The sequence below is a fragment of the Trichechus manatus genome, unplaced genomic scaffold, assembly GCF_000243295.1.
Source record: "Trichechus manatus latirostris isolate Lorelei unplaced genomic scaffold, TriManLat1.0 scaffold00010, whole genome shotgun sequence".
In the NCBI taxonomy this organism is placed as follows: Eukaryota; Metazoa; Chordata; class Mammalia; order Sirenia; family Trichechidae; genus Trichechus; species Trichechus manatus.
In genome coordinates, this window is record NW_004443946.1 from 10,244,057 (window position 1) to 10,267,768 (window position 23,712).

The 23,712-nt window shown below is 34.0% G+C and overlaps 1 protein-coding gene across 5 annotated transcripts in view; it reads left to right on the forward strand.

The window, feature by feature from the left end:
- ARID4A (AT-rich interaction domain 4A) overlaps positions 1–23,712 on the forward strand; it is a 65,299-nt gene that overhangs the window by 5,294 nt on the left and 36,293 nt on the right. For 4 of the 5 annotated variants that reach the window (XM_023726231.1, XM_023726233.1, XM_023726229.1 and 1 more), the window contains exons 5-11: positions 715–805; positions 9,228–9,307; positions 9,395–9,489; positions 12,483–12,615; positions 16,745–16,824; positions 17,953–18,029; positions 18,540–18,709. In XM_023726231.1, coding sequence (XP_023581999.1) covers positions 715–805; positions 9,228–9,307; positions 9,395–9,489; positions 12,483–12,615; positions 16,745–16,824; positions 17,953–18,029; positions 18,540–18,709 — 726 coding nt within the window. Of the gene's footprint in view, positions 1–714; positions 806–8,911; positions 8,940–9,227; positions 9,308–9,394; positions 9,490–12,482; positions 12,616–16,744; positions 16,825–17,952; positions 18,030–18,539; positions 18,710–23,712 lie in introns of all 5 variants that reach the window. The other variant, XM_023726232.1, reaches the window with a different exon arrangement.

A 23,712-nucleotide genomic window follows, 5' to 3' on the forward strand; every position in this document is an offset into this window, starting at 1 on the left:
AGGATAATTTAATATACATAGGCATGTTAAGTTTTTAGCCACCATTTATTTTGAATTCCTGGACTGAATACGTCACTTTGTTTTTTACATTGTTGTTGTATCTGAGGTAATGTTTAACCTGCTAGTATCATAAACCTGACCCTTCTATTTTTCTGGTTTACCAAGTAAACTATGTTCACTTCATAATTCAATTTAATACCTCCATTATGTTTTCCATCCATTTCTGGCCATTTTTTTATGTAATAAATATTTGTCATGTCAGAGTACCACTTCGGTTAATAGCTAATATACAAAGGTCTGAAAACTGAAAGGTCTGCTGGTCTATCCCTCTGCCTCCAGGTGAACCTTTACCTAAAAGCTCCCTTAAATACAAATGCTGAATCCAGTATTTCTGTGAAGGAAAATTATAGCTGTTTTTGCTATCTTAGGTTTTACAGTTCTTATATTCAACAGTTTAAGAGATTGGGTTTCATCCTGGAGTCTTCACAAATTATTTTCTATTTCCAGTGTATAAAATAGGGGTAATATAGCTACTTTACTTGGGGCTCAAATTGCATAATAAATAAAAGCACTCTAAAGAATAAAGCTCTAAGTCAATGTAAGGTAAAATGATCATAAGCATCATTATTTTTTTTAACCAGATCATATAGTTGATGGAAGTAATTTGGTTGGTTTGTTTAAATTTGCTAACGAAATTTGGATTTTATGTTTTAGGTCGGAGCTATTGTTGAAACAAAGACATCTGATGGATCCTTTCAGGAAGCTATTATCAGCAAGTTGACAGATGCTAGTTGGTATACTGTGGGTAAGCAGCTGAGTAATTTAATACGTAGATTTGATTTAGGGGTTGCATATACCTCTGTTTTTTAGATACTCTGAATTATTATGTTGACAGAGAAATACGTTATTATTTCCTGTCAATCTATAGGATATATTAAATAGGAAAAAAGTTGGCTAAAGTTTTAATGATGCCCTGCTGGTAATTAAAATGATTATTTCTTGACACATCCAAACGTCTTGAGGGACCGAGTTACTGGGGCTGAGGGCTGGGGACCATAGTCTCAGGGGACATCTAGGTCAATTGGTATAAAATAGTTTGTAAAGAAGATGTTCTAACAAATTTCAAGTTCACAAAAAAAAGACCAGACTTACTGACCTGACAGAGACTGGAAGAACCCCCGAGGTTATGGCCCCCACACACTCTGCTAACTCAGAGCTGAAGCCACTCCCAGAGTCCACCTTTCAGCCAGAGATTAGACAGGCCTATAAAACAGACAATAACGTGAAGAACGTGCTTCTTAGTTCATTCAAATATAAGAGACCAAATGGGCAACACCTGCCCAAAGGCAGAGACGAGAAGGCAGGAAGGGATAAGAAAACTGGATGAATGGACATGGGGAACCCGGAGTGGAAAAAGAGAGAGTGCGGACACATTGTGGGGATTGCAACCAACGTTGCAAAAGGTTGTGTATAACTTTTTGAATGAGAAACTAATTTGCACTGTAAACTTTCACCTAAGGCACAGTAAAATTAAAAAAAAGCTAGACTATAAAAAAAGATAATAATTATTATTTCTTGTAGTAACTTGGCCACTCATAGCTATTTCATCCATGAATGTACTTCTTTTTTAACTTATCTCGATGTTTGTCTTCAAAGAAGTTAAATTATATTATTATTTTTCTCCTGTAAAAAAAGTTAATAAAACTTAGTGTTATGAATAATCAGACTTTTTCTATAATTACAATTAAGATTGCATAGCTGTAATCTTTTATTGTAGTGCTACCTGTTTTATGTAAGTGTAACGTAGATGTTACCGCAGAATTTGCAGGCAAAAAATTTTGACTAGAGTAGATTCAAGCCTGTGTGATTGTACCGTAATTTTTTATTTTTGATATAGTGAGGACTATCTTAGTAAAAGCATTCAAGAAAGATATATGTGCTGTTAATGTGAATACATTCTTAACCTGTGAATAAGCTTTCACTGGCTTTAAAAAACTTCAGTGGAGTCACTAGCAACAAGTGTCACAATACATTTAAATTAAAACCTAAAAATAGGACTTATAAGTTGTTGTCATTGTGTTGATGAGAACAGCAATGGTTAACTTTCCCAAATTTCCTATTAGTACTTCCAAAATACACAATCTGTGTATAACTTACAATCTTTCATTTAACACTGAATGTCTACTGCATTGTATGGGTTCTGCGTTTATATCTTGGGATAAGTGGTTTAATTATAATGTGTGGTTTCCTTGTGGAAGGAAAAGAAATGACCTTTTAGGTTTAGTCTTTAGAACCATAAGCCATACTTGATATATTTAGTGTTATCTTGAAAATGCAGGTTTTTGTTTGTTGCTTTTTTTTTTTTAATTGTGCTTTAGATGAAGGTTTACAGAGCAAATTAATTTGTTTGCTTTTAAAGAAATTGGCCTTGGCTTTTAATTTACTTGATATGTTGCTTTGTGTAAAAATCATTGGTGTCCAGTTGATGCTTAAAGCTATGAAGAACATGTTTTGGTTAAAGATTGTATTTCCTGTGTTTTACTATGTGGCTTCGATTAGGAGAATCAGTTAGCTGTGTGTAACTTCTGTTTTCTAACCTTTTTTATTCTTGCTGAACCTCCTAGAAGTTAGTGTTGGTTCACAATGATGCTATTATTTTGAACTGTGTATTTTCAGGAAGCTTAATTGTGGCTAATGAAGCTGTTAGAGATTTAAAAATTAAGCTTAATGTTAACTCTGAGAAGAGTACCTAAGTAAATGCAGTAATGCAATTTTGCTGTATTAAAAAACAGGACTGGTAAAAATGACAGGAGTTGATGTGTCCAGAATTGTGGAAAATTATATATGCATACTCAGATACTAATACTGCATCCTGTATGGTATTCAGCCTCAAAAGGTTGCATCCACATTACTTATGAAGCTCTACTAATATAATGCTCATGCTTCTGCAGAAGCAGTACCTTTCAAGCTGTCACGTTCTGGGTTCCTGCATCCCAGAGTAATTCTTCAATTATGAATAGTGAGCTCTGTGTTCTACATGAGTGGCATTTTAGCAGTTCTAAAAACTAGTCATTACTGAGCATTCTCTATGGTGATTCTCTATGATGGGTAATAACAGAAGAAATTGTGTAATTCTTGTTTTCAAAGAGTTTAGAATCTTAATTGCATATAATTCATTATAAGCATGAGCTTATAAGAATTACTTTGTGCTTGTTTTAAAAAAAAAAAGAGAGAATTCGAGGGCCTCACACCTTTCCCAATTTAGCAAGTCTGAGGATGGCAATTCAGGAATCTTCCTTTATATAATAAGCATGTTGTGTGATTTCAATGCAGGTAGTCCACACTTAGGAAAACAGACCACAACTGGAGAAACAGACTTAAGATTTTGCATTTATGTGCACGAGAGATTGACCTATAAAAATTTAAGATGTTTAAGAAGCACTGTTCTCTTAACATAAACTCAATGTAACACTCTGCCAGAAAGAACATTTAGATTTTGAAGGATGTGAACCATATAAAGAATGATCAGAGTATAAAAAATTTAATTGCTAGTTGGTGAAAAACATGGCAAAACATAATGTGTGATCTCTCACAGATCAGAAACTTTCTATAATTGTCTTTTATTGATCTTCTATTACCTATTGGAGACTCTGGGTGGTGTAAACAACTTATACAGCTACTAAGAAAAAGGTCGACAGTTCGAATCCACCAGGCGCTCCTTGGAAACCCTATGGGGCAGTTCTACACTGTCCTATAGGGTCGCTGAGTCAGAGTCAACTTGACAGCAGTGGGTTTGTTTTTTTTTTTTTTTTCTTTTTTGCTGCTAACCAGAAGGTTGGAGGTTCAACTCTACCCAGCAGCAGTGCCATGGAAGAAACTCCTGGTGATCTACTTCTGAAAAATCAGCCATTGAAAACCCTGTGGAGTACAGTTCTACTCTGACATGCATAGGGTTGCCATGAGTCAGAATCGACTTGACAGCACCTGGTAAATTGGTACTGCCTGTTGGGGTGAACTGTTCTTTTCTGAAATTTTTCTTGATTTCTCATTCCTAATGAAATGTTATAGGTAGAACCAAAAAGTTAAACAAATATTCATAGTCTCCATGAGTTTGATTTCAAGAGATCCGTGAAATTCTGTTAGATTTAAAATTGATACAAAAGAGACACCTCACTGTTAGTTTGATCAAATAAAAATAATGATCATTAGTGATCAAAAGTTACCTAATGAGTCAGTGAGATTAACTCTTCTTATGTAAGTATTAATTTATCTTGTGTTGTAGTTGATGAAACCAGTTTTGAAAGAGATTATGGTTCTAATATGACTCCATTTTTTGATCTGCTAATCATACCTTGCCCTCTGCTGTTGAATCGTAAATAGCCCCAGCCCATGATTTTTTTTTTTTTTTTTTAACATTGGAAATATTTTCTCTTCCTATTGGCAAACAGTGCTTCCTAGTGTATTCATTTGGAAGTTCTTATCCTTGCATTAAAGATAAGGAGTCCATTATGTATTGGAAGTATGTTATCTGTCCCTTCCAAAAGTGTCAAATTGGGTTTGGAATTTACATCTCCACTTGAATGTTGTCATTAACTCCTGGTAAATAGAGCTGTCAAGACATTTTTAAAGTACTCTTGCTTTTTTTGGAACATGAAAGAACACATTGTATTCAATTTGAAAAATCAGGAAAATGTAAGGAGAAAGTTAACAGTAAAATTTACATATCCACGTACATCACATACTAAGTTTAACACTAAAATTTCTTCTGTCATTTATTATTAATATAATATTTTTGTAACAAGAAATACTTTAATGAATTAAATTTTTTTGTGCCTTGTAGTCACTGTTTTGAAAATCAGTTGTATTAGATTTTATTAGTTAATGGGGTATTGAGTAGAAGAGTTTTAGATTAACTGATAAATTGACCGAATTTTGTAGACTATGCTGCAAGCTAATAAGGCTTTTAATTTAGCCAGAATCCCTTGTGACAAACGTTACGACAAAAATCAACGGTAGTGAATCGTGAGAGCCGGAACTCAAATCGGACTGCCTTGTTTTTCCGGGTCTCGCAAGTTTTCCACCTTTGACAAGGTGCAGTCTTGGCACTTCTCTATTTCTCTGTTTTAGTGGAAAATCTTCACATTTCTTCTCTGACAAGTTTCCAGTTTACACAGGCTCTGGCTTTTGTAGGTTTTACCATACAAAATATTTTCAGAGCCATGTAGTTATTCTACTGACTACAAATCATTCATTTACAAAAAAGTACTTAGTGAGAAAGAAATCGGTCAGTCCCGTGATTATTCAAATGGCCTTCTGTAAGATTTAGTATTCCCATAAAATTTAGTTAATGTAGTTATACATTTGAATATTAGTTCAGTTTTCAGCTTTCTGAAAGTTTTGACCATATGTAGTTGCTGCGGGATTTCTGTAATAATCACAGATTATTCTATGGGTAACAGAACTATTAGTTTCACCTAGGGTATCTATGTATATGTACATTTGTTATAATATCTTTAGACTCCCTTAACTAAGTTACAGCTCATTGGTTAATCTTCTGATCCTTGATCTCCTTGTCTATTAAAGGAGGGTAATGATTCCTACCTTGAAGAGGCTGTTGTTAGGATCAGAAGATGTTCAATAAGCAGTAGTCAATTATGCCTCTAGGTAGATAAAGTTAATTTACTGTTGTTCTTACCTATCATCCAGCATCGAACAGTGCTTTGATATCAGCTAAAAAGATCTTTTGTATTTAGTGGTTAATCAGCTACCTGTTAATTTTTTTGTCTCTGAATTCTAGCAGATTAGGGTTAACTGAAACCAAACCCACTGCCCTAGAGTCCAGTCCAACTCATAATTGCCCTACAGGACAGAGTAGAACTGCCCCATAGGGTTTCCAAGGCTGTAAATCTTTACGGAAGCAAACTGCCACATCTTTCTCCTGCAGATTAGGGTTTGGATTTGTATATTTGTTTGCATTATATATTATTTTGTCTAGTTTGTCTAATGTGAATAAATGTTACTGTGCAAATCTCACCTTTGTCATTTTCCTCAATTTAGATTTTAATATTTATATCTAAAATGGAGTTCCTACTTTTGGCCATGTACGTGTTTTATTGCACTAAATGAATAGTCTATTCAAATACCATTTTTGACAACTATAAGACATTAAATAGGGTTACAAAAACCTTTTAGTCTTACTGTTTTCTCTTGACATGCTATAGTATAAATCCTGTACTAAAAAGAAGCTAGATTTACTATACACACTAATTAATTATTTCACAATTATCAAAATGCCAGAGTCACTCTTCAGTGCCTACAAATTTTATGTCCTTTTAGATGATACTTCTAACATGGAAAAGCTTCTTATACGTGGCACTTCTTGGTTTTGATAATCAGAGATTTCATGATTAAGAAGTTCACTGTGTTGTTAGGTTTTCTATTCAGAAAATATGGAAAAGTTACATGGCTTAACAAAATTGTATAAATTAATCAAACGCATACAGCTATATAGTTTTGTAAATAAAAAAGAAAAACTTAACGGTTTCTCTTTATTCACTTGAAGTTGGAAGGATTCTTAGGTAAAACTGCAAAATTATTTTTTGTACCATAATCTCCTTTTGAGAAATCCCTTTGATTCTTACATTATTTCTAGCCACAATAAAATATGGAGGTGAAATTAATTTTTCTTTTCAAAATACTGATTGATTTTGTTTCAAAGTCATTATTTAAAATAAAAAAAAATCCAATTATTGAAATTTCTCATTAGAACATTTTTATTTGGGACTGCAATTGATTAATGATAAAACACTATGGAAAAGATTTTTTATATAAATTTGATAGTGTTTATTGGTCTTAAATTCTTATTTTCCTTCTTCATATTTCCATTTAAATGTGTGTGTGTGCGTGTCCAGTGTCACTGTCTTTGGTTTGTAGGCATAAAGGAAAATTCGAACCTTAAGACTTTATTATTTAGTATGCTTATAAACATTAATACTAAAATGAATTATTTTCAGTTTAGTTTGTGATAATTTCATGACTCTGAACTTCTAGAACAGTGGTTTATTCATTAGACTTGTTGACTAAGAATTGTAATTGTGTAGGGCACTGTTAATCAGGCACGGGCACAGATGAATGATGTGATTGTTGGAGGTTGTTTTATCCTGTCATTGTGTCTCTAAGTAGTCATTAATTTCCGTATTGTTGAAAATATATAGCACAGCTGCTTTTGTGGAATCATTGTGGTTCTGTGAATGTGTGCTTCAAGAGCTTTTAATTTTCTCTACATCATCTCTTGGATGTAAGAGAATCTACTTTAGATGTCTTTAGTTTAAGAAGAAGAACTGATTGAAGTAGATAAATATTGAAGAAGTTGGTTGCTTTTGTCTAATCAAGTTGCCAGAAAAAAGTAAGTTTATGATTTTGAGGCAAGCGTTTAATTTTAAAAAATTAAATGCAGGATTGTAATTATATAGGTAAACAGTTAAGAGTCTAGTATTATTAAACAAGGTAAATTATAGAATTTTTGTTTATTAAAACTAACCTGTTAGAATGGAAAAGCATCTAGTATTCTGAGCATTAGGATTAAATTTTAATAATAGTAATTTTTGGGTGTTCTGTGCTTTCCTATGTATATTTTATTTTTATAATCTGTACAAACATCTGTTGACTGAATATGCATTTTGTATATCTGAGGTAAGAATTCTGATTTCTTGTATTTTATTTCTTTATAATCCTGGGCAGTCAGGTGTCTTCCAAGAGTTTTCTTTTTTATATTGTTACTTTAGATAAAGATTTACAAAACAAATAGTTTCACATTAAACAGTTAGTACACATACTGTTTTATGACAATGGTTAACAACCCCATGACATGTCAACACTGTCGCTTCTCAACCTTGGGTTCCCTATTACCAGCTTTCCTGTCTCCTCCCACCTTCTAGTCCTTGTCCCTGGACTGTCGTGCCCCATAAGTCTCGTATTGTTTTATGGGGCTATCTAGTCTTTGGCTGAACGGTGTACCTCAGGAGTGACTTCATTACTGAGCTGAAAGGGTGTCCGGGGGCCATACTCTCGGGGTTTCTCCAGTCTGTGTCAGGCCAGTAAGTCTGGTCTTTTTTTGGGAGTTAGAATTTTGTTCTGCATCCTTTCCAGCTCTGTCTAGGACCATCTGTCGTGAAACCTGTCAGAGCAGTCAGTGGTGGTAGCCGGGCACCATCTAGTTGTACTGGACTCCATCTGGTGGAGGCCGTGGTAGTTGTGGTCCATTAGTCCTTTGGACTAATCTTTCCCTTGTATCTTGTTTTCTTCACTCTCCCTTGCTCCCAAAGGGATGAGACCAGTGGAGTATCTTAGATGGCTGCTCACAGGCTTTTAAGACCCCAAATGCCAAGAGCATTTTCTTTTTAATAAACTTCATAAATGTAAGGTGCTAAAATGAGAGTACATTTCCGAAAAATTTAATCTATAAACATCAAAATAAGCAGCTAGTAATATGGAGAGTACTAGTAATAAATTGTCAAATTCCTTACCCCCATTTTCTTAAAAATTTTAAACAGAGCTTCAGGTAGTATTTTTTTTTTTTTTTTTTAATGTAGTAAAATATTTTTGAGGAAAGCTTCCATGCAATTATGGCTTCTTTTTTTAGAGGGTTTTGTTGTTGTTTGTTTGTTTTCTGGTGTTTCCTTGTTTCAGCCTTTATTTCTAAATTACTTATATCCTTTTCTTGCAAAAATGTTAAGTCTTGTAATTTTAGAATTTGGTGGCCAGTACTTCTACTGTTTTGGGTTATTATACAAATAAGTAGAAGCAGTAGAATAAACCAAAAGCATTACCAAGAGTCAAAGAGTTTATTGAAGTTAAGGGTACTCCACTGATAACTGTTGAGAAAAAACCCATAATCTTTTTTTTTAACCAGGTTTTTGCTCATTCTTCTAGGATTGAAGGTAATTTAATATTTTTACTTTGACTAGGTTGCTAGTGGGTTAAGAAGGTGGTTCTGTAGTGATAGAAATTGAAAAAGAGGAGAGAAACTTACCAGTTGGGGACAGCGATTGACTTTGTGTCTGGTACCTGGAGAATGAAATGTGATTTCACAGGTTTTGAAAAATGATAAATAATAGTTCTTAAAAAATGTTAAGCCCTAAATAAATAGTAGTAATAGCAGTCTGTGAAGTTACATTTTTTATTTTATTTGTGTGCATAAATTCTCTGATATCTTTTGCTTATCGTAGTGTTTGACGATGGTGATGAGAGAACATTGAGACGTACCTCACTTTGCCTGAAAGGGGAGAGACATTTTGCAGAGAGTGAGGTAGGGTGGCGTGGATGGACTTTTTGGGTTGAACAGTTACTGACCTACAGGTACAATGTGGATTTAACTGATGTATTTCTTACCCAGACACTTGACCAGCTTCCATTAACAAATCCAGAGCATTTTGGAACTCCAGTAATTGCAAAGAAGACGAACAGAGGAAGGAGATCCTCTCTTCCTGTGTGAGTTTTAAATTACTACAACATTAAACAAGCAACTTTTCTAGCATGGCTAAATTTGTTTGGTTAACCTTTCCATAGCATCTTGTATCCTCATGTTAGATATTTCACTTGAGCAGACCTTGGTTTTAATTATTCTCATTACTTTGTCCAAGAATTATCACAGCTTCTTTTTTTAAAAAAAATTATTTTTGTTTTAAGCTACTTTGCCAAATTCCTTAATTGATATGTTTCCCTATTTTAAGTGAGTATACTTTTTATTTAAAAAACATTTCTACTTAAAAATTGCAATAATAATATAGTGAACTCCCATGTTCCCTTCACCTATTGTTAACATTTTTTGCCACATTTGCTTCATCATTCTCTGTCTTTATATATACATATTGTATTTTTAATTTTATAATAATAATTTTTATTTTGCTGAACCGTTGAGAGGAAATTGTACTCACAATGACTGTACACTTAAATACCTAAGAACAAGAACATTCTTTTATGTAACCATATAGTTATCAAATTCCAGAAATTTGACATTGATAGAATACTGTGACCTAATAATGGTCAATATTTCAAATTTTGCCGGTTGTTCTAATACTATCCTTTATAATATTTCCTTCCCCTTTCCCAAGTCTATGATCCAGGTCAAGATCGTGCATTGCATTTAGTTTATGTAGTTCTTGAGACTCCTTCAATCTGGAATAGTTCCTTAGCCTTTTTTGTCTTTCATAAATTTATATTTTTGAAGAGTACAGGTTAGTTGTTTTTGTAGACTGTTCTTCAGTATTAGTTTGTCTGCTTGTTTCCTCACTATTAGAGTCAAGCTGTACATTTTTGACAGTAATAACTGTATTAAGTGGTATTGTGTCCTTTTTAGTGCAGGTTCATCGAGAAGCACATGTTACCAGTTTATCCCATAATTGGTGATGTTAACTTTGGTCACCTAGTTAAGGTGGTATATGCCAAATTTCTCAAATTTAAAGTTACCATAGTTATTATTTTTCCCTTTGTAATTTATAAATAATCTGTGTGCTCTGCCATCAGATTTTCACTCAGGAGTTTTAGCATCCACTGATAATTGTTATCTGAATCAGTTACTGTGATGGTAGCAAAATGGTGATTTTTCTAATTTTTCATCTCTTATATATCAGTTGTCTTTCAGTTATAAGAAAATCTTTTCATTATCATTATGGAGTCATAGATTCTTATTAAGTAGAGTATGATTCAGTGTTCTTGTTACTCATTTTTATGCTCAGATTGTCTCAGATTTAGCCATTGGGAGCCTACAGGATGGTTTTTATGCCCTTTCAACACACTCTCACCGTTTTTTAAAGAAATTTCTTAACTTTCAGGCACAAAAAGGTATTCTAGTACAATCTTAAATTTTTCCTGCCCCAGCCTTGGAATCACCTATTTCTCCAAGGGTCCCTGGTTCCTTTTAGTGGAAAATATTATTCAGAAACCAAGATCCAGATATTAAATGTACTTCTTATTGTCAGGGAGTATATGTTTTTAAAATAATGAAGATTTTAAAAACGCAAAGTCCAAATTAAAAAATAATGCCTAAATTTTATGGCAACCTCAGTGATGAAAACATTGATGTAAACCAGAAAGAAATAATAAAAGACCGCTGAGGACCCTAAACACAAATCCTGGCTCAGCCACTTACTAGATAAGACACGTTGGGAAAATTACTTAATCTCTTTGAAGTTAAGTACACTTACATATATTATCTCAAATCTTCACAAAAACCACAAGATTACTATTATTCCAAGATTACAGCTGAGTAAAATGGGAATGATGGTATCTTGCCAGTTTTTGTGAGGATTAAATATGTTTATAAAGTTATCAGTATGCAGTAAGTACTCACTACATGATATTTAGGAGTCTGTGGATGGCGCACATGGTTAAGCTCTTGACTACTAGCCAAAAGATTGATAATTTGAACCCACCCAAAGATGCGTCACAAGACAGGCCTGGCAGTCTGCTTCCAAAAGGTCACAGCCTTGAAAACCTGTGGAGCAGTTCTACTCTGCACACATGAGGTCACCATGAGTCAGAATTGACCCAATGGCAACTGACAATAACAACAACATGATATTTATTTAATAAACTACTAATGTCCAGGTATTTTATTCATAAGATAGTTCCATAGACTTTTACTGAAAGCTTACTTATACTGGTTTTACTTAGAATTTTAACAAGTTGGGTCATCTGGTTTCTCAGAAGGTTTGAAGAAAACAGTAGAGATGTCAAAGGAAAGAGAAAAGATTAGTGGATGCAGACAGTAAACAATGTGGGTTTGAAGCTGACAAGTCTGAGGGGGAGGAAGGAATAAACCTCTAAAAAGATAAGAAACTAAACAGCTTTGAAGCCTTGCATACCTTAATAACCCCCAAAGGTATGAACATATTGCAGGACAGTGTCTTCAGGAAGATGTCAAATTATTCAGTATGTACTCATCGAGAGGTAAAATAGGTGTATATATCCATTTTTATTTTTAAAATATTATAAGCTTAAAATTAATATACATTGTTGACACTTAAGCATAAACTTAAGTTATCCGGATAAGTTACCTATGTAAACCCTTATATATATTTAAATGAGATCACTTCATAACCTGTTAGAAAACTGAAATTATATTATCTGGCATCTGACATAAAAAGGAGAAGGGCAATATTTTTCAAAGTGTTTGGTACAGTAAATAGTTGATCGTGGCGTAATTAGGCTTTTCTGTGCTAGCCAGTGGTTGGCAAGAGAGTCTAAGTCCAGATACTCATTGTCTAGTGACATGAACTCAGAGTTACTATGGATAGCTCAGGACTATTTTCTGTAGGGCTATGGAAGTATCCGTCTCCTCAATTCAATAAGAACGAAGAGGCTACTACTATTCCAGAGTAATCCAGATTAGAATTTGCATTGTGTATGTTAAATTCACACCACCCTAACTGTATCAGTAATGGTTTATCTTAGGATCATGATGAAATTATTTTAACTTTCAGTACGGAAGATGAAAAGGAGGAAGAAAGTAGTGAGGAGGAAGATGAAGATAAGCGGCGTCTCAATGATGAATTATTAGGAAAAGTTGTAAGTGTGATGTCTACATCTGAGAAGACTGAATGGCATCCTGCTTTGGTAAGTAAGATTTTCTGTGCAGTTAACCATTTAAACGTTTTATTTGATGTGGATTTTTAAAAAGCATTTAAAATATTTTGAAAGTATTACACAAATTTAATTTGGATTTTATTGCACATCTAAAAATTGAGCAGTCATATCAGGTCCAGAAAACTTCACTGACTTCTGTGGTTATTCCCTTTCTTTAATTCTCTCTAACCATTCATTTATTGGGATCTTTCAGTTCTTCCTTCAGAATGTGTCCAGTGACCTCTTTTTATTCTCTGTTCCTATTACCATTTTACACTTTCTATAGTAACTACCTCCAGGTTCCTTTAACTTGATTCCTGAATTGTTTCTTTACTACATTCACACTAATTTTCTAGACATAGCTTTTATAGAGAAATCTTTTTAAAATACTGATTTAATCATGATAGTCCCAATCTCAGAAACCTTCAGTGACTACCTAGTCCATCAATTCTGCATTCTTCAGATGGATAGTTGAGGTCATCCCTAGCTCTCAGTTGTTTCCTGTTTTCAATGTAAACTCTCTACTCAGGTTCTTTCCCACTCCTCTGGGCCTTTACCCCTGCCTTAAATCAATCAAGTCAGTATGTACTGAGGATCTGAAGTGCATTCAACTTTGTACTAGGTCCTTAGGAGAGAGAAAAATGAGAGAGTTGGAATACATTGCCCTCGAGAAGCTTACTGTACATATCCAAGAGATTATATATTAATTAAAGATTATATAGTAGATAAATTTTTTTGTGGTGCCTACACTGGAGTAGAACAGGGAGTACTGGGAAACAGGAGGGTGTACCTGGATTTTAAAGAAGGCTTTGGAAATGACAAGTCTTCAATAGGTTGGTAGAGAAAGCTAATCTTTCCTCACATTGGGAAGGAATGAGAGGAAGAGATGGACAAGAGATTACTTCATGAGAGGAATCAGTAATACCTGCTAATTAATACCTGTCTCCCTTTCCTCGTGCTCTTCTTTTCCTCACATTTTTCTGTCTTAAGGTTCAGCTCAAGTCCTGCCTTTTCTGCAGAGTCTTCCCAACCACCCTAACATAAGTATACCTCCTTCTTCTGTGAGTTTTGGTACCATTTATTATTTCTAAAAATAATTTTGGCACACACACAAAAAAATGTGACGCTAATTAGATTATAATCCTTTAAAGAGCTGAGGCAATGTTTTAGGTTTCTATGTGCATGTAAATATTTTACTCAATTCCTATATAATAGATTTGCTTCCATTCTGAAAATTCTTTGAGCCTTTTCCTTTGTACAGGCAGACAAGTAAATGGGTTTGGATTCTGAATATTTAAGTTATAGTTTGCCAAGAGATTATTTTACAAATTCCTTTATTTACTCAACAGATTTATCATTTTCCAGGTAATGTAGAAAATAAAAGAGGAGTAACACATTACTCTTAACATTTGACAATTTTATAGTCTAAAGCAGAGAATAATCCATGTAACTATACTATAAAATAGTATATGTTCAATATTGAGTCTTTTTGGCCAGTGTAGAAACGGTGTGGACGTGGAGTTTGACCTCCTCTAACTTCACAATTCAGAAGGAGAATCAAGATCAACAGCCCTAGGCTAATTTCCTGTGAGGTGGAGGGTCAGACATGCCTCCTCTCTCCACCATGTTTTCCAGTGCTGACACCAACCGTCCCTTATGGCATTCTCTACTTCTCTGCTGGGTTTGATAGTTCATTGCAATGGCCACACGCAACTCAGACAATACTCATGATTATGGGGTTTTTTAGGGAAGTAACAGGTTATAATTCAGGCTCAGGACCACTCAGGATACAGTCCTTCCATCAGGAAAGCCTCTTCCCAGCCATACTCGCAGGCAGCCCTCTCCCTGCCCCTAGGCCTCTGCTCAAAGGCACTCAGCTTTCTGCCTCCATGGGCCTCTGCTGCCGTCTCTTGCTGCTGGGTCTCCGCTGCCGCTGCTTCTCACCGTCTTCAGGGTTACAGCTCACTCTCTGTCTCCTGGTCGTAGGAGCCTCCCAGCGCATGGATCCCAGGTCCAAAGGATGCGTCGGCTCCTGGCTGTTCTTTCCTGACGGTGGCAAGATTCTCTCTTTACCACCTCTGGAGTGGCTCATTTCAAGCCCAGCAGGATGGCAAAACTGACCAATCCCTTTGGTGGGCTACAATTACCCTGTCACACAGTCCCACCCAGTCGCTTGGGTGAGAGTTACAAGACCATGGCTAGAAAAGTGATCCATCACACCGCAGCCAGAGATACTACATTTATTTGAAGCAAATCCAGGAAGCCTCATGAAGAAGGTGCATTTGAGCTGAGCCTTGAAGGATTTAAAGCCAAACTTTACTAGGGGACTTTCTTAGAGGAAGCAAGAGAAATAAAATCAGAAAAGCAAGGGGTTTGTTCAGGCAACTATTTGTTTAGGGAATCTATTCTGGTTGAAGTATTAGATGTGAGTAGAGAAGTAGTAGGAAATATGACTAATTTGGATCTAGAGCATGAAAGGCCTTTAAAATTCTATCTAAGGAATTTGTATATAATTCTATAGAGAATTTTGCAGAAGAGTGACATTATTTGAACTCTATGTTTAAGAATGTTAACGAGGCAGTGCAGTGGTATGTTGGCGGGATTGTTGTTAGAAAGACCAGAGGTGGCATGAATCATTTTGGAGGCCATCAGGGTAGTTCACAGGTAAGGTAATTAGGTCTTGAGTTGTGCCTCCAAACCACCAAACCAAACTCATTGCTATCGAGTCGAATTCCGACTCAAAATGATTATAGGACAGAGTAGAACTGCCCCTATAGGGTTTCCAAGGCTGTAACAGAAGCAGACTACCAGCCGCATCTTTTCCCGCAAAGTGGCTGGTGGGTTTGAACCACTGACCTTTCGGTTAGCAGCCCAGCGCTTAACCACTACACCACCAGGGCTCTTTGGATTGTGCCTACTTATCCTTTAAGACTTAGCTTAAGCCTTTGCTGCCACATCTTTTCCTTCCTCAGAATGGGTTAAATCTTTCTTCCAGGTATTTTCAAATTATCCTCTGCCTAGTGGTATCACTGAACTTATTTTCCATTGTGTTTAAGTACCTTTTTGTGTTTGTCCCTCCATTACACTGTTAGGTTCTTGACGGCAGAGGCAACTACCTATATTATTATCTAATATTAACCAGCATCTACCAAACAAACAAAAAGACGTTTACTTCTATCTGGTGTTAAGACAGCTGATGTGACCACCAAGGATATATAATTATCTGGAGATGCACTGCCTAATACGTTAACTATGAGCCACATGTGGCTATTTCAATTTAAATGTAACTTAATTAAAATTAAATAGAGTTTAGAATTTAGTTTCTCGGTTGTACTAGCCACATTTCAAGTGTGCAGCCTTATGTGGCTTGTGGCTACTGTATTGGGCAATGCAGAATATTTCCATCATTGCATAAAGTTCTATGGACAGTGCTGATCTATATGGTCACAGAGGCGCTAGTGTTAAGGGTAGCAAGGAGCAGGTAATGAGCAGGTACATTTCAGCAGTTAGACTTTTTTTAATAATGAAGTTCTGAAAAGAATATACGGAGATTAGTTATTTACTAATGATAACTGTTAAGAAGACATGTTATTTTCAAAAGTTAAGAAATTAAAAAGTTCTTTACTTAGATTTTCTCTGATTTGTTTTAATTACTAAAAGTTGTATATGCCCTGGCAATGCAGTGAACTTAGGTGTTAGTTTTAAACAAATAGCCAGATTTCAGAATAGATCTTGTGATTCAAGTATATTTTAAAAAATTATTATTATGCAAATTTTCATCACAGATCATACATTTTATTTTTTGAACAGTAAATGGATTATTATTTGGCTTAAAATGAATCTTGATTTTTTTAAAAAGTAGGAGTCACGTTGTAATTTATATTTTATTAATTATTCATTTTATAATATAACAACTATGGATAAATATCTAGAATACCAATATGTTAAAAGATTTAAGGAGACATTCTTTTATAAGTAAGTCATTGATAATAAAGCTATTACTTGTAAAATATAATCCATTTGAGAAGTTAGAGGATCCAAAGTTGTTCTTTTCCAAAATACATTCTTTTTTTTTGAGCAAGGGAAATAGGAATCAATTTGTTCTTCTTTTATACTTCAGGTAGTATCTCCCAGCTGTAATGATGACATCACAGTGAAAAAAGACCAGTGTTTAGTTCGATCATTTACCGATTCCAAATTGTGAGTAATGAATCACTTACTAGTATTAACATGGGAGGAAACAAGATGAAATCACAGTGATAGATCCCTAAGACTTTATATTTAAAAATCTAATCATTTCATGAACTAGGAAGTTATCTAATAATGTTTTGAATTTTGTAATATAAATTATTTTTTTACTATTAAATTTTATATAAAAACTGAACAGTATGAAAACGTTCTTTTTTCATAAAGCATCGTATTGTTTCGCTCAGTGTACTGTTATATTATGAACTAGGAAACTTAATTTTTTATAGAATTTATAGTACTAAAATAATTATTTTAACTTTTTCTTATTAAAAACCAAATTTTTAGAAATTTTCCCTAACCTCATCTCTGCTTTGTTTCCAAAAGAAATAATTTAAAATTAAATATACACACACAAATTCACATGCACACACATGTACACATACATATATATGTATATGGAAAAAGTTGTAATTCTCTGTTAAAAAGAAAACAAAACACCATAATATGCCATACAGTATATTGCTGTTGGGTGCCGTCAAGTTGATTCTGACTCATGGTTACCCCCTGTGACTGAAAAGAACTACCCTATAGGGTCTTCTTGGCTATAATGTTTACAGAAGCAGATCGCCCGGTCTTTATCCCATGGAGCTGCTGGGTGGGTTTGAACCACCAACTTTTCAGTTAGCAGCTGAGTGCTTAACCTTTGTGCCACCCGGGATCCTTACAATGATATAGCTCTTTTAATATTGCCATTATTTTTACTAAAATAAATAATACATTTAAGAATATTAAACATTAAAATAGACATTATTGCCTGTAAGTATTGAAAACATCATATTGCTATAAATTAACCTCATACTGTCTTTAGGAGGGTTGTACAGATCGAAATACTGTGAATGTGAGCTTCTCAAAATAGTGTACTTCGTATCATATGAATCTTTAAAGTATTAGCTTTGTATATTATCTCTTGCCCTTTATTACGGATTAGGATATACATGGTCTTCTTTTTGATAACATTTTACAGACAAAGTAATTTTAATTTTGAGGTTTATATTTTTCTGTGTGTTAACATGGACTATTTAAGTGATAATTTTTATTTAATAAATAGTTCCCCTCCCCTTTATTCTTCTCTATGATTAGTTACTCTATAGCAAGAAAGGATATCAAAGAAGTAGACGTTCTCAATCTACCTGAATCTGAGCTCTCTGCTAAACCAGGTAAAATAATGATGAATCAATCTATAATTTTGTGATGTGGTTTTATATGGAAAATAGTGACTAAAGCAAGAATGAATAATCTCTGGTGCCATTTTAACTATTTAGAGTTGATATCCACTCTTATTTGATGGCCATTTTTTTAATGTCTAGATGAAATATTTAAATTGTAATTTTTAGATAAGGTTTAATTTTTCATGTTTTACCATTAAGGTTATTAGCAGTATTCCCTAGAGTAGTGACAGACAGTTATATAACATTATAACTTATGAAATATGCTCAAGTTTATTGTATCATTTTATATTTAAAATAGTTCTTTGAGGTAGGTATTATTGTCTTTAGTTTTGAAATAGGAAACATATTCAGAGAGATCAAGTGTCCTGGCTGGGCTATGAAGTTAATAAGTGACAGCAGAATTTGAATTCAGGTCTTCTGAATCTGACTGTTAGGCTTTTTCTGTTATCCTATGCTGCCAATTTCATAACAACTACTGAAGTATATTTTGACTCCTAGGGCTTCAAAAAGCAAGCGTCTTCTTAAAAACAAGAGTTGTCCCTGACAATTGGAAAATGGATATAAGTGAAATCCTTGAGTCATCCAGTAGTGATGATGAAGATGGCCCGGCTGAAGAAAATGATGAAGAGAAGGAAAAAGAGGCCAAAAAGGAAGAAGAAGAAGAAGTGGTAGGTGAAACTTCATGTTTGTAACAGTTAAAGACATTTGGTACTCTTTAGTAAAAATAATATCTTCATGTATTTTTCCTCTGCTTAGAGTCTCTGTTATTTGTTTCTGTCCTTTTCTAGCTTGACTGTATTTTTCGGGGGAAGCTTTTGTTGTTTTCTTTCAGGAGAAGCTTTTTGGCTTATAGGTTAGTGGGAAAATCATAGCTAATTTTAAGTGGGTAAGAGGTTACAAAGAAGTACTTTTTAGATAGAATAACTAACAAATGAAGATTGGTTTTTTTAAAGGTTTTTTTTTTCAGACAACCAAGGAGGAAAGAAAGGTCACTTTTAGGGTTATTAGTTAACTCATTTAAGCTGCTTCCATGTGAAGTAACTGTTATTCTATTTAACATAAAGATAAATAAATAAAGATGAGGGAAAAGGCTCAGAAAAGTTAAGTAACTTTCCCAAGGTGGCACAACTACAATGAGGAGAACAGGGATTTGAATCCAGGTCTGGTCTGACTGAACTTCAAAACCTCATCTTTTTGAGATATTTCACAATATCTCAAGGATACTTGGGATAAATAAGTCCCACTCAAATCCAAAGACTATTTTGTCTAGCAGTTTGATAATTCTTAGAAAAGATTTAGATAGTATTTTATAAATGCTAATGGTTTTCACTGTAATATTGTTGTATTATTTAAAAAAATATATATATAATTTATGAAATAATCCATTAAATACCACATAATTGCTTATGTGAATATTATTGTCTGTTTATTCTGTAATGTTTTGTCAAATAATATAAACTGTCCAGTATATTTTTGGCTGTTACAGGGCAAAGGGGATTAGGGGCAAGACAAAGAGAATGAGTTTACTGAAAAAGAGGGCCTACTGAGCATGAAAAATATTTACCTGCAAAAGTGTGGGGTGGTCGTTTCTGTTTTACTTATACAACTATGAATTTATAAAATAAAATGAGTATACTTGTATGGGATGAAGGGCATAAGATATTTCTTTCCTTTTACTTCCCCTGCAGTATTTGGTTTTTGCACTCAGAAATCAGAATGGCGGTTCATACTTACAGGCTGCCTACAGAGTTGCCATAGTAACGTGCTGTTGGTTTTAAGTGAGCATGCTCGGAAGACAGGAAGGTTTAGCAGAGGCTTGGCAGGTTGCCAATGGAGGTTTGCCAGATGCTTTGAAATGGGCTGTCTTTCTTTTCCTTTCATGTAATGTCTGATTTTTATGTGGAAGAGAATGTAAGTAGTGTTGTATAACCCTGCGGATGCTATGCCCTAAGAGGGAAAGCAGATATTTGCAAGTCAGACTGAAAAATGTCCAGACACTGTACTGATTAAGTAGAAGGGGAATCTAACCATTTTGCATTTGAAAGAAAATGCAGCATATAGGTAAGAATTTTTTTTTTTTTTTTTGTATATTTAGTTATCATTTTGATTGACAAAAATGGGGTTAAATAAGAATTTTAGGTATTAATGATGTGGCCGATATGATAGGACTCATAACAAGCGTAATTGTTCCTTGTAAAAAAGACAGTAGAAAGCTATTTTTAGAAAATCAGAGGAAGAAGGCTATTTTTCTGAAAAATAAGATAGGTTTTGAAATGATGAGACAGTTTGGCAAAATTCAGGATTTAAAGTCTGAATATTTGATGTTTTTTGTATCTTATCTGTATTTATTTATAGATTATATGTTTTCAGGCCACATTTTCAGGGTGTTAACTCTTGCAGCCTGTGGTTTTTGCTTTTGTTTTTTTAATTAACATTAGTTAGGATCCTTTATTGCCAAATATTGAAAAAAGATTAGTCTCTTTATTTTTGCTAATACTTTTAATTAGTATCCCTTTCAGAATGTATTTTCCCTGCCTCCACCCTCCTAAAAAACAAGAAATTTTAAACAAAGAGGGTAAAAGAGCTTTGTAGTAAGATTGGAGAGGGTGGCTATAAAATCTAAGTAAATGGTGGTCTTATAAATATTAATTTCATAAACACAATGTTCTATTCAAGCTTAATAAACATTAGTAAAAAAGAATGAAGAGCAGAGGCAAAGCTCTGTTACCTATTGTTTGCAGGGAATAAGTAAAGAAATTTAAAAGGTAAGGACCCTTTTAAGGAAAGTGTCTTCTGAAAATGTATTACTTAAAATATGAACCTGTTAAAACCCAGGTTGCTTTTCATATCCTAAAAAATAACAGCAAGATCACAAAATTCAGGCACTAATTTAGATGATTATTATTTTAAATTATTTTTCAGATGGCCAGTTTCATAGCATTCAGTTTATTAAATTACTTGACAGAAACTAATTCTTCTTTTGGCCATACAGGTAGATTTTCTTGAGTGGGGTTTTGGGTGCTTTAGGGAAAAAATCAGCTGCATTTCTTGCTCTTGGATTTAAGATTCAGTTGCTGAATCATTGTAATTTGTCCTAAACATCTTTTAAATTTAATACATGGATAAACTGAACAGCACTTTAACCTGCATATAGAAAAGGGAAAGGGGGAAATGGGTATGGTGTAAGATGAATAAAAATTCGGTAAGCCAAGGCCTACCTGGCTTAGTCATTGTAGGCCTTTACCAAACAAGTGAGACTAAGCTGTTGTATTATATTACAGAAGATCGTATTCTTCCCGAAATGTAATGATGCTATGCTTTTCATGAAGATTTAATGCAGCCTATAATGATCAAAAAGATACAACCTTCTGTAAAACAGTACGATAATACTTTAGCCTGTCATTTGGTGTTTGTAGTATCTGAAGAGATTCTATGCAGTAGAATCATACAAGTGTTAAATACTTCTGCAGTGTTTATGGGCAGTGGGCATTGTTTTTATATATGATGTTTTCAGTGCCCTAACATAACCTTGATAAGGAGGTTTGAGATTTGATGGCTCTACCATGGAGAAACATCTTTTTACTTAATAGTATTTTGAATTATTAGGCATTGGTAGTTCAGGATCTGAATACAAGAAATGCATCTCATGCTGTTACTGTGTGGGAAAAGACTTGAGAATTTACGAGGAAGTAGGTCCTATCTATATTGATGACTAAAATTTTAACCAACTGATAATTGTATTGAAAAAGCCCTGGAGAATATTTTTGAGTATTCCTTAAAAGTCTTTTGTTAAGAAGATTTTTGTTAGAAAGATATTAATGCATTGTCTTTTGAATTTTGAAATTGATTAGAAAGTCCATGTAAACGTTAAGTAATGATGTCAATTGTTCATTAACTCCTGACATCCATTCACTTTTGGATGAATATAGGAGAGAGAGAGCTCACTATAAATGAGTGGTTGTTTAGAAGACTGAATCTCAGGAGGAATTTTATTAGCTTTTTTATCCTTCTTAATTTATGAAAACATAAATACTAATTTTTCTTTCTAATATTTAAATCAAGTGTTATTTGTACCTACTAACTTATGCCTTTTTGTAGATCAATTGTAAAGGTATTTGTTAGTGATTATTCAAGATAACTTTGGGTACAAGTGTGCAGTATGCGTTTATATATACAGTAAATGCTTGATAATTCAGGAAAGCATGCTAAGTTGGTAACATTTAAAGAAAATTTTAAATGTAATTTTAATATTTAGGTTTATCTGATAACTCCAACTGCCAACCACATGTTTTTAAGCAGGTCCTATGAAGTCAGCCTTCAGTGAATAATTGAGACTTTAGCTTGCACTAAAATATAACAACTTATTTGCTAAAGTCTTAAAGTTTAGCTTATTAAGCAAGTAAAAATGACCTATTATGTTTAGCAAAACCTTTCTTCACAGTGTTAGGGTTAGACTGTAGTAAATTAAGGATCACCTGATCAGATTAATGATGATTGTACGTTTGTACAAACAAATAAGATACATTTTTAAGTATTTTTAAAAATGGAACTGAATCTTAAGGAGACACTTCTCATACCCAAGTATTTTATAATTGTGGTAGTATGAGAGAGTTGACTGATTTTAAGAATTTGCATTTGATAGCATACAAAACACATCTTGTAGTTTCTCAAATGAGGAAAAAAATTACTAATCTCAGTTCACTCTGATGTAATGCAAGAGACGTAATTATTTTAGGCAAGTTGTTAAACTGTTTTCTGAAATTATAAAACTGTCTTACTACATAATGAATATATCGTGACATTTTATATTACCCCTAAAATTTTCTCTAAGTGTACAACAGGGAAGAATGGTACCACTCTAAATTTTATGATATTCAAATTTCACTAAGACGTCAACACTACTGGTGAATTCCCAGTTTTTATAATCAAATCATTATCTCCTCCATTAAACTAACAAATCCTACCCCCACTCAACTTCAACTACAGGAGAATAGGAACTTCAGATGGGAGGGAACATATTCGAAATGAACCCCATCTGCTGGCTCTCCTTCCCTCAAGATACAGTTGAAAATATGTTGCTCTGCTCTGTAAAACCAGTCCCTCAATTTGTGTGCTGGATCTTACTCCCGTCTGCCTTTCAGAAAATCTTAGACTATCAGCTGTCTCTTTTCTTTCCAGGATAACCTCTTCCTTTTTATTGTATCCTTCCCATCAGCTTTTTAAAGTGGCTTATGTCTCTCCCAACCTTCTGACAGCCCCACTTTCCCCTCCAGATCCTGCCCTTTTTCTTCTCCCTCATGGAATAAATTGCTGAGCCGTATACATTATTCTATTTCCTGACATCCAGTTCACACTATAGCGTGGCTTGTACTCCCACCATAGCTAAAACTACTAAGGTCATCAGTGACCTCCAACAAGTTTTTGCGCTAAATCCAACAAATTTTGGGTTTTTTTTTTGTTTCTTGTTTTTGTTATCAGTTTTTTTTTTTTTTTTATTGTACTTTAGGTGAATGTTTACAGAACAGAGTTTCTTATTACACAGTCTGTATGCATATTGTTTTATGACATTGGTTAACAACCCCATGACATGTCAACACTCTCCCTTCTCAACCTTGGAAGACCGTTTTTCTTTTTTGGTGAAAATATACATAGGCAAAGATACACCATTTTA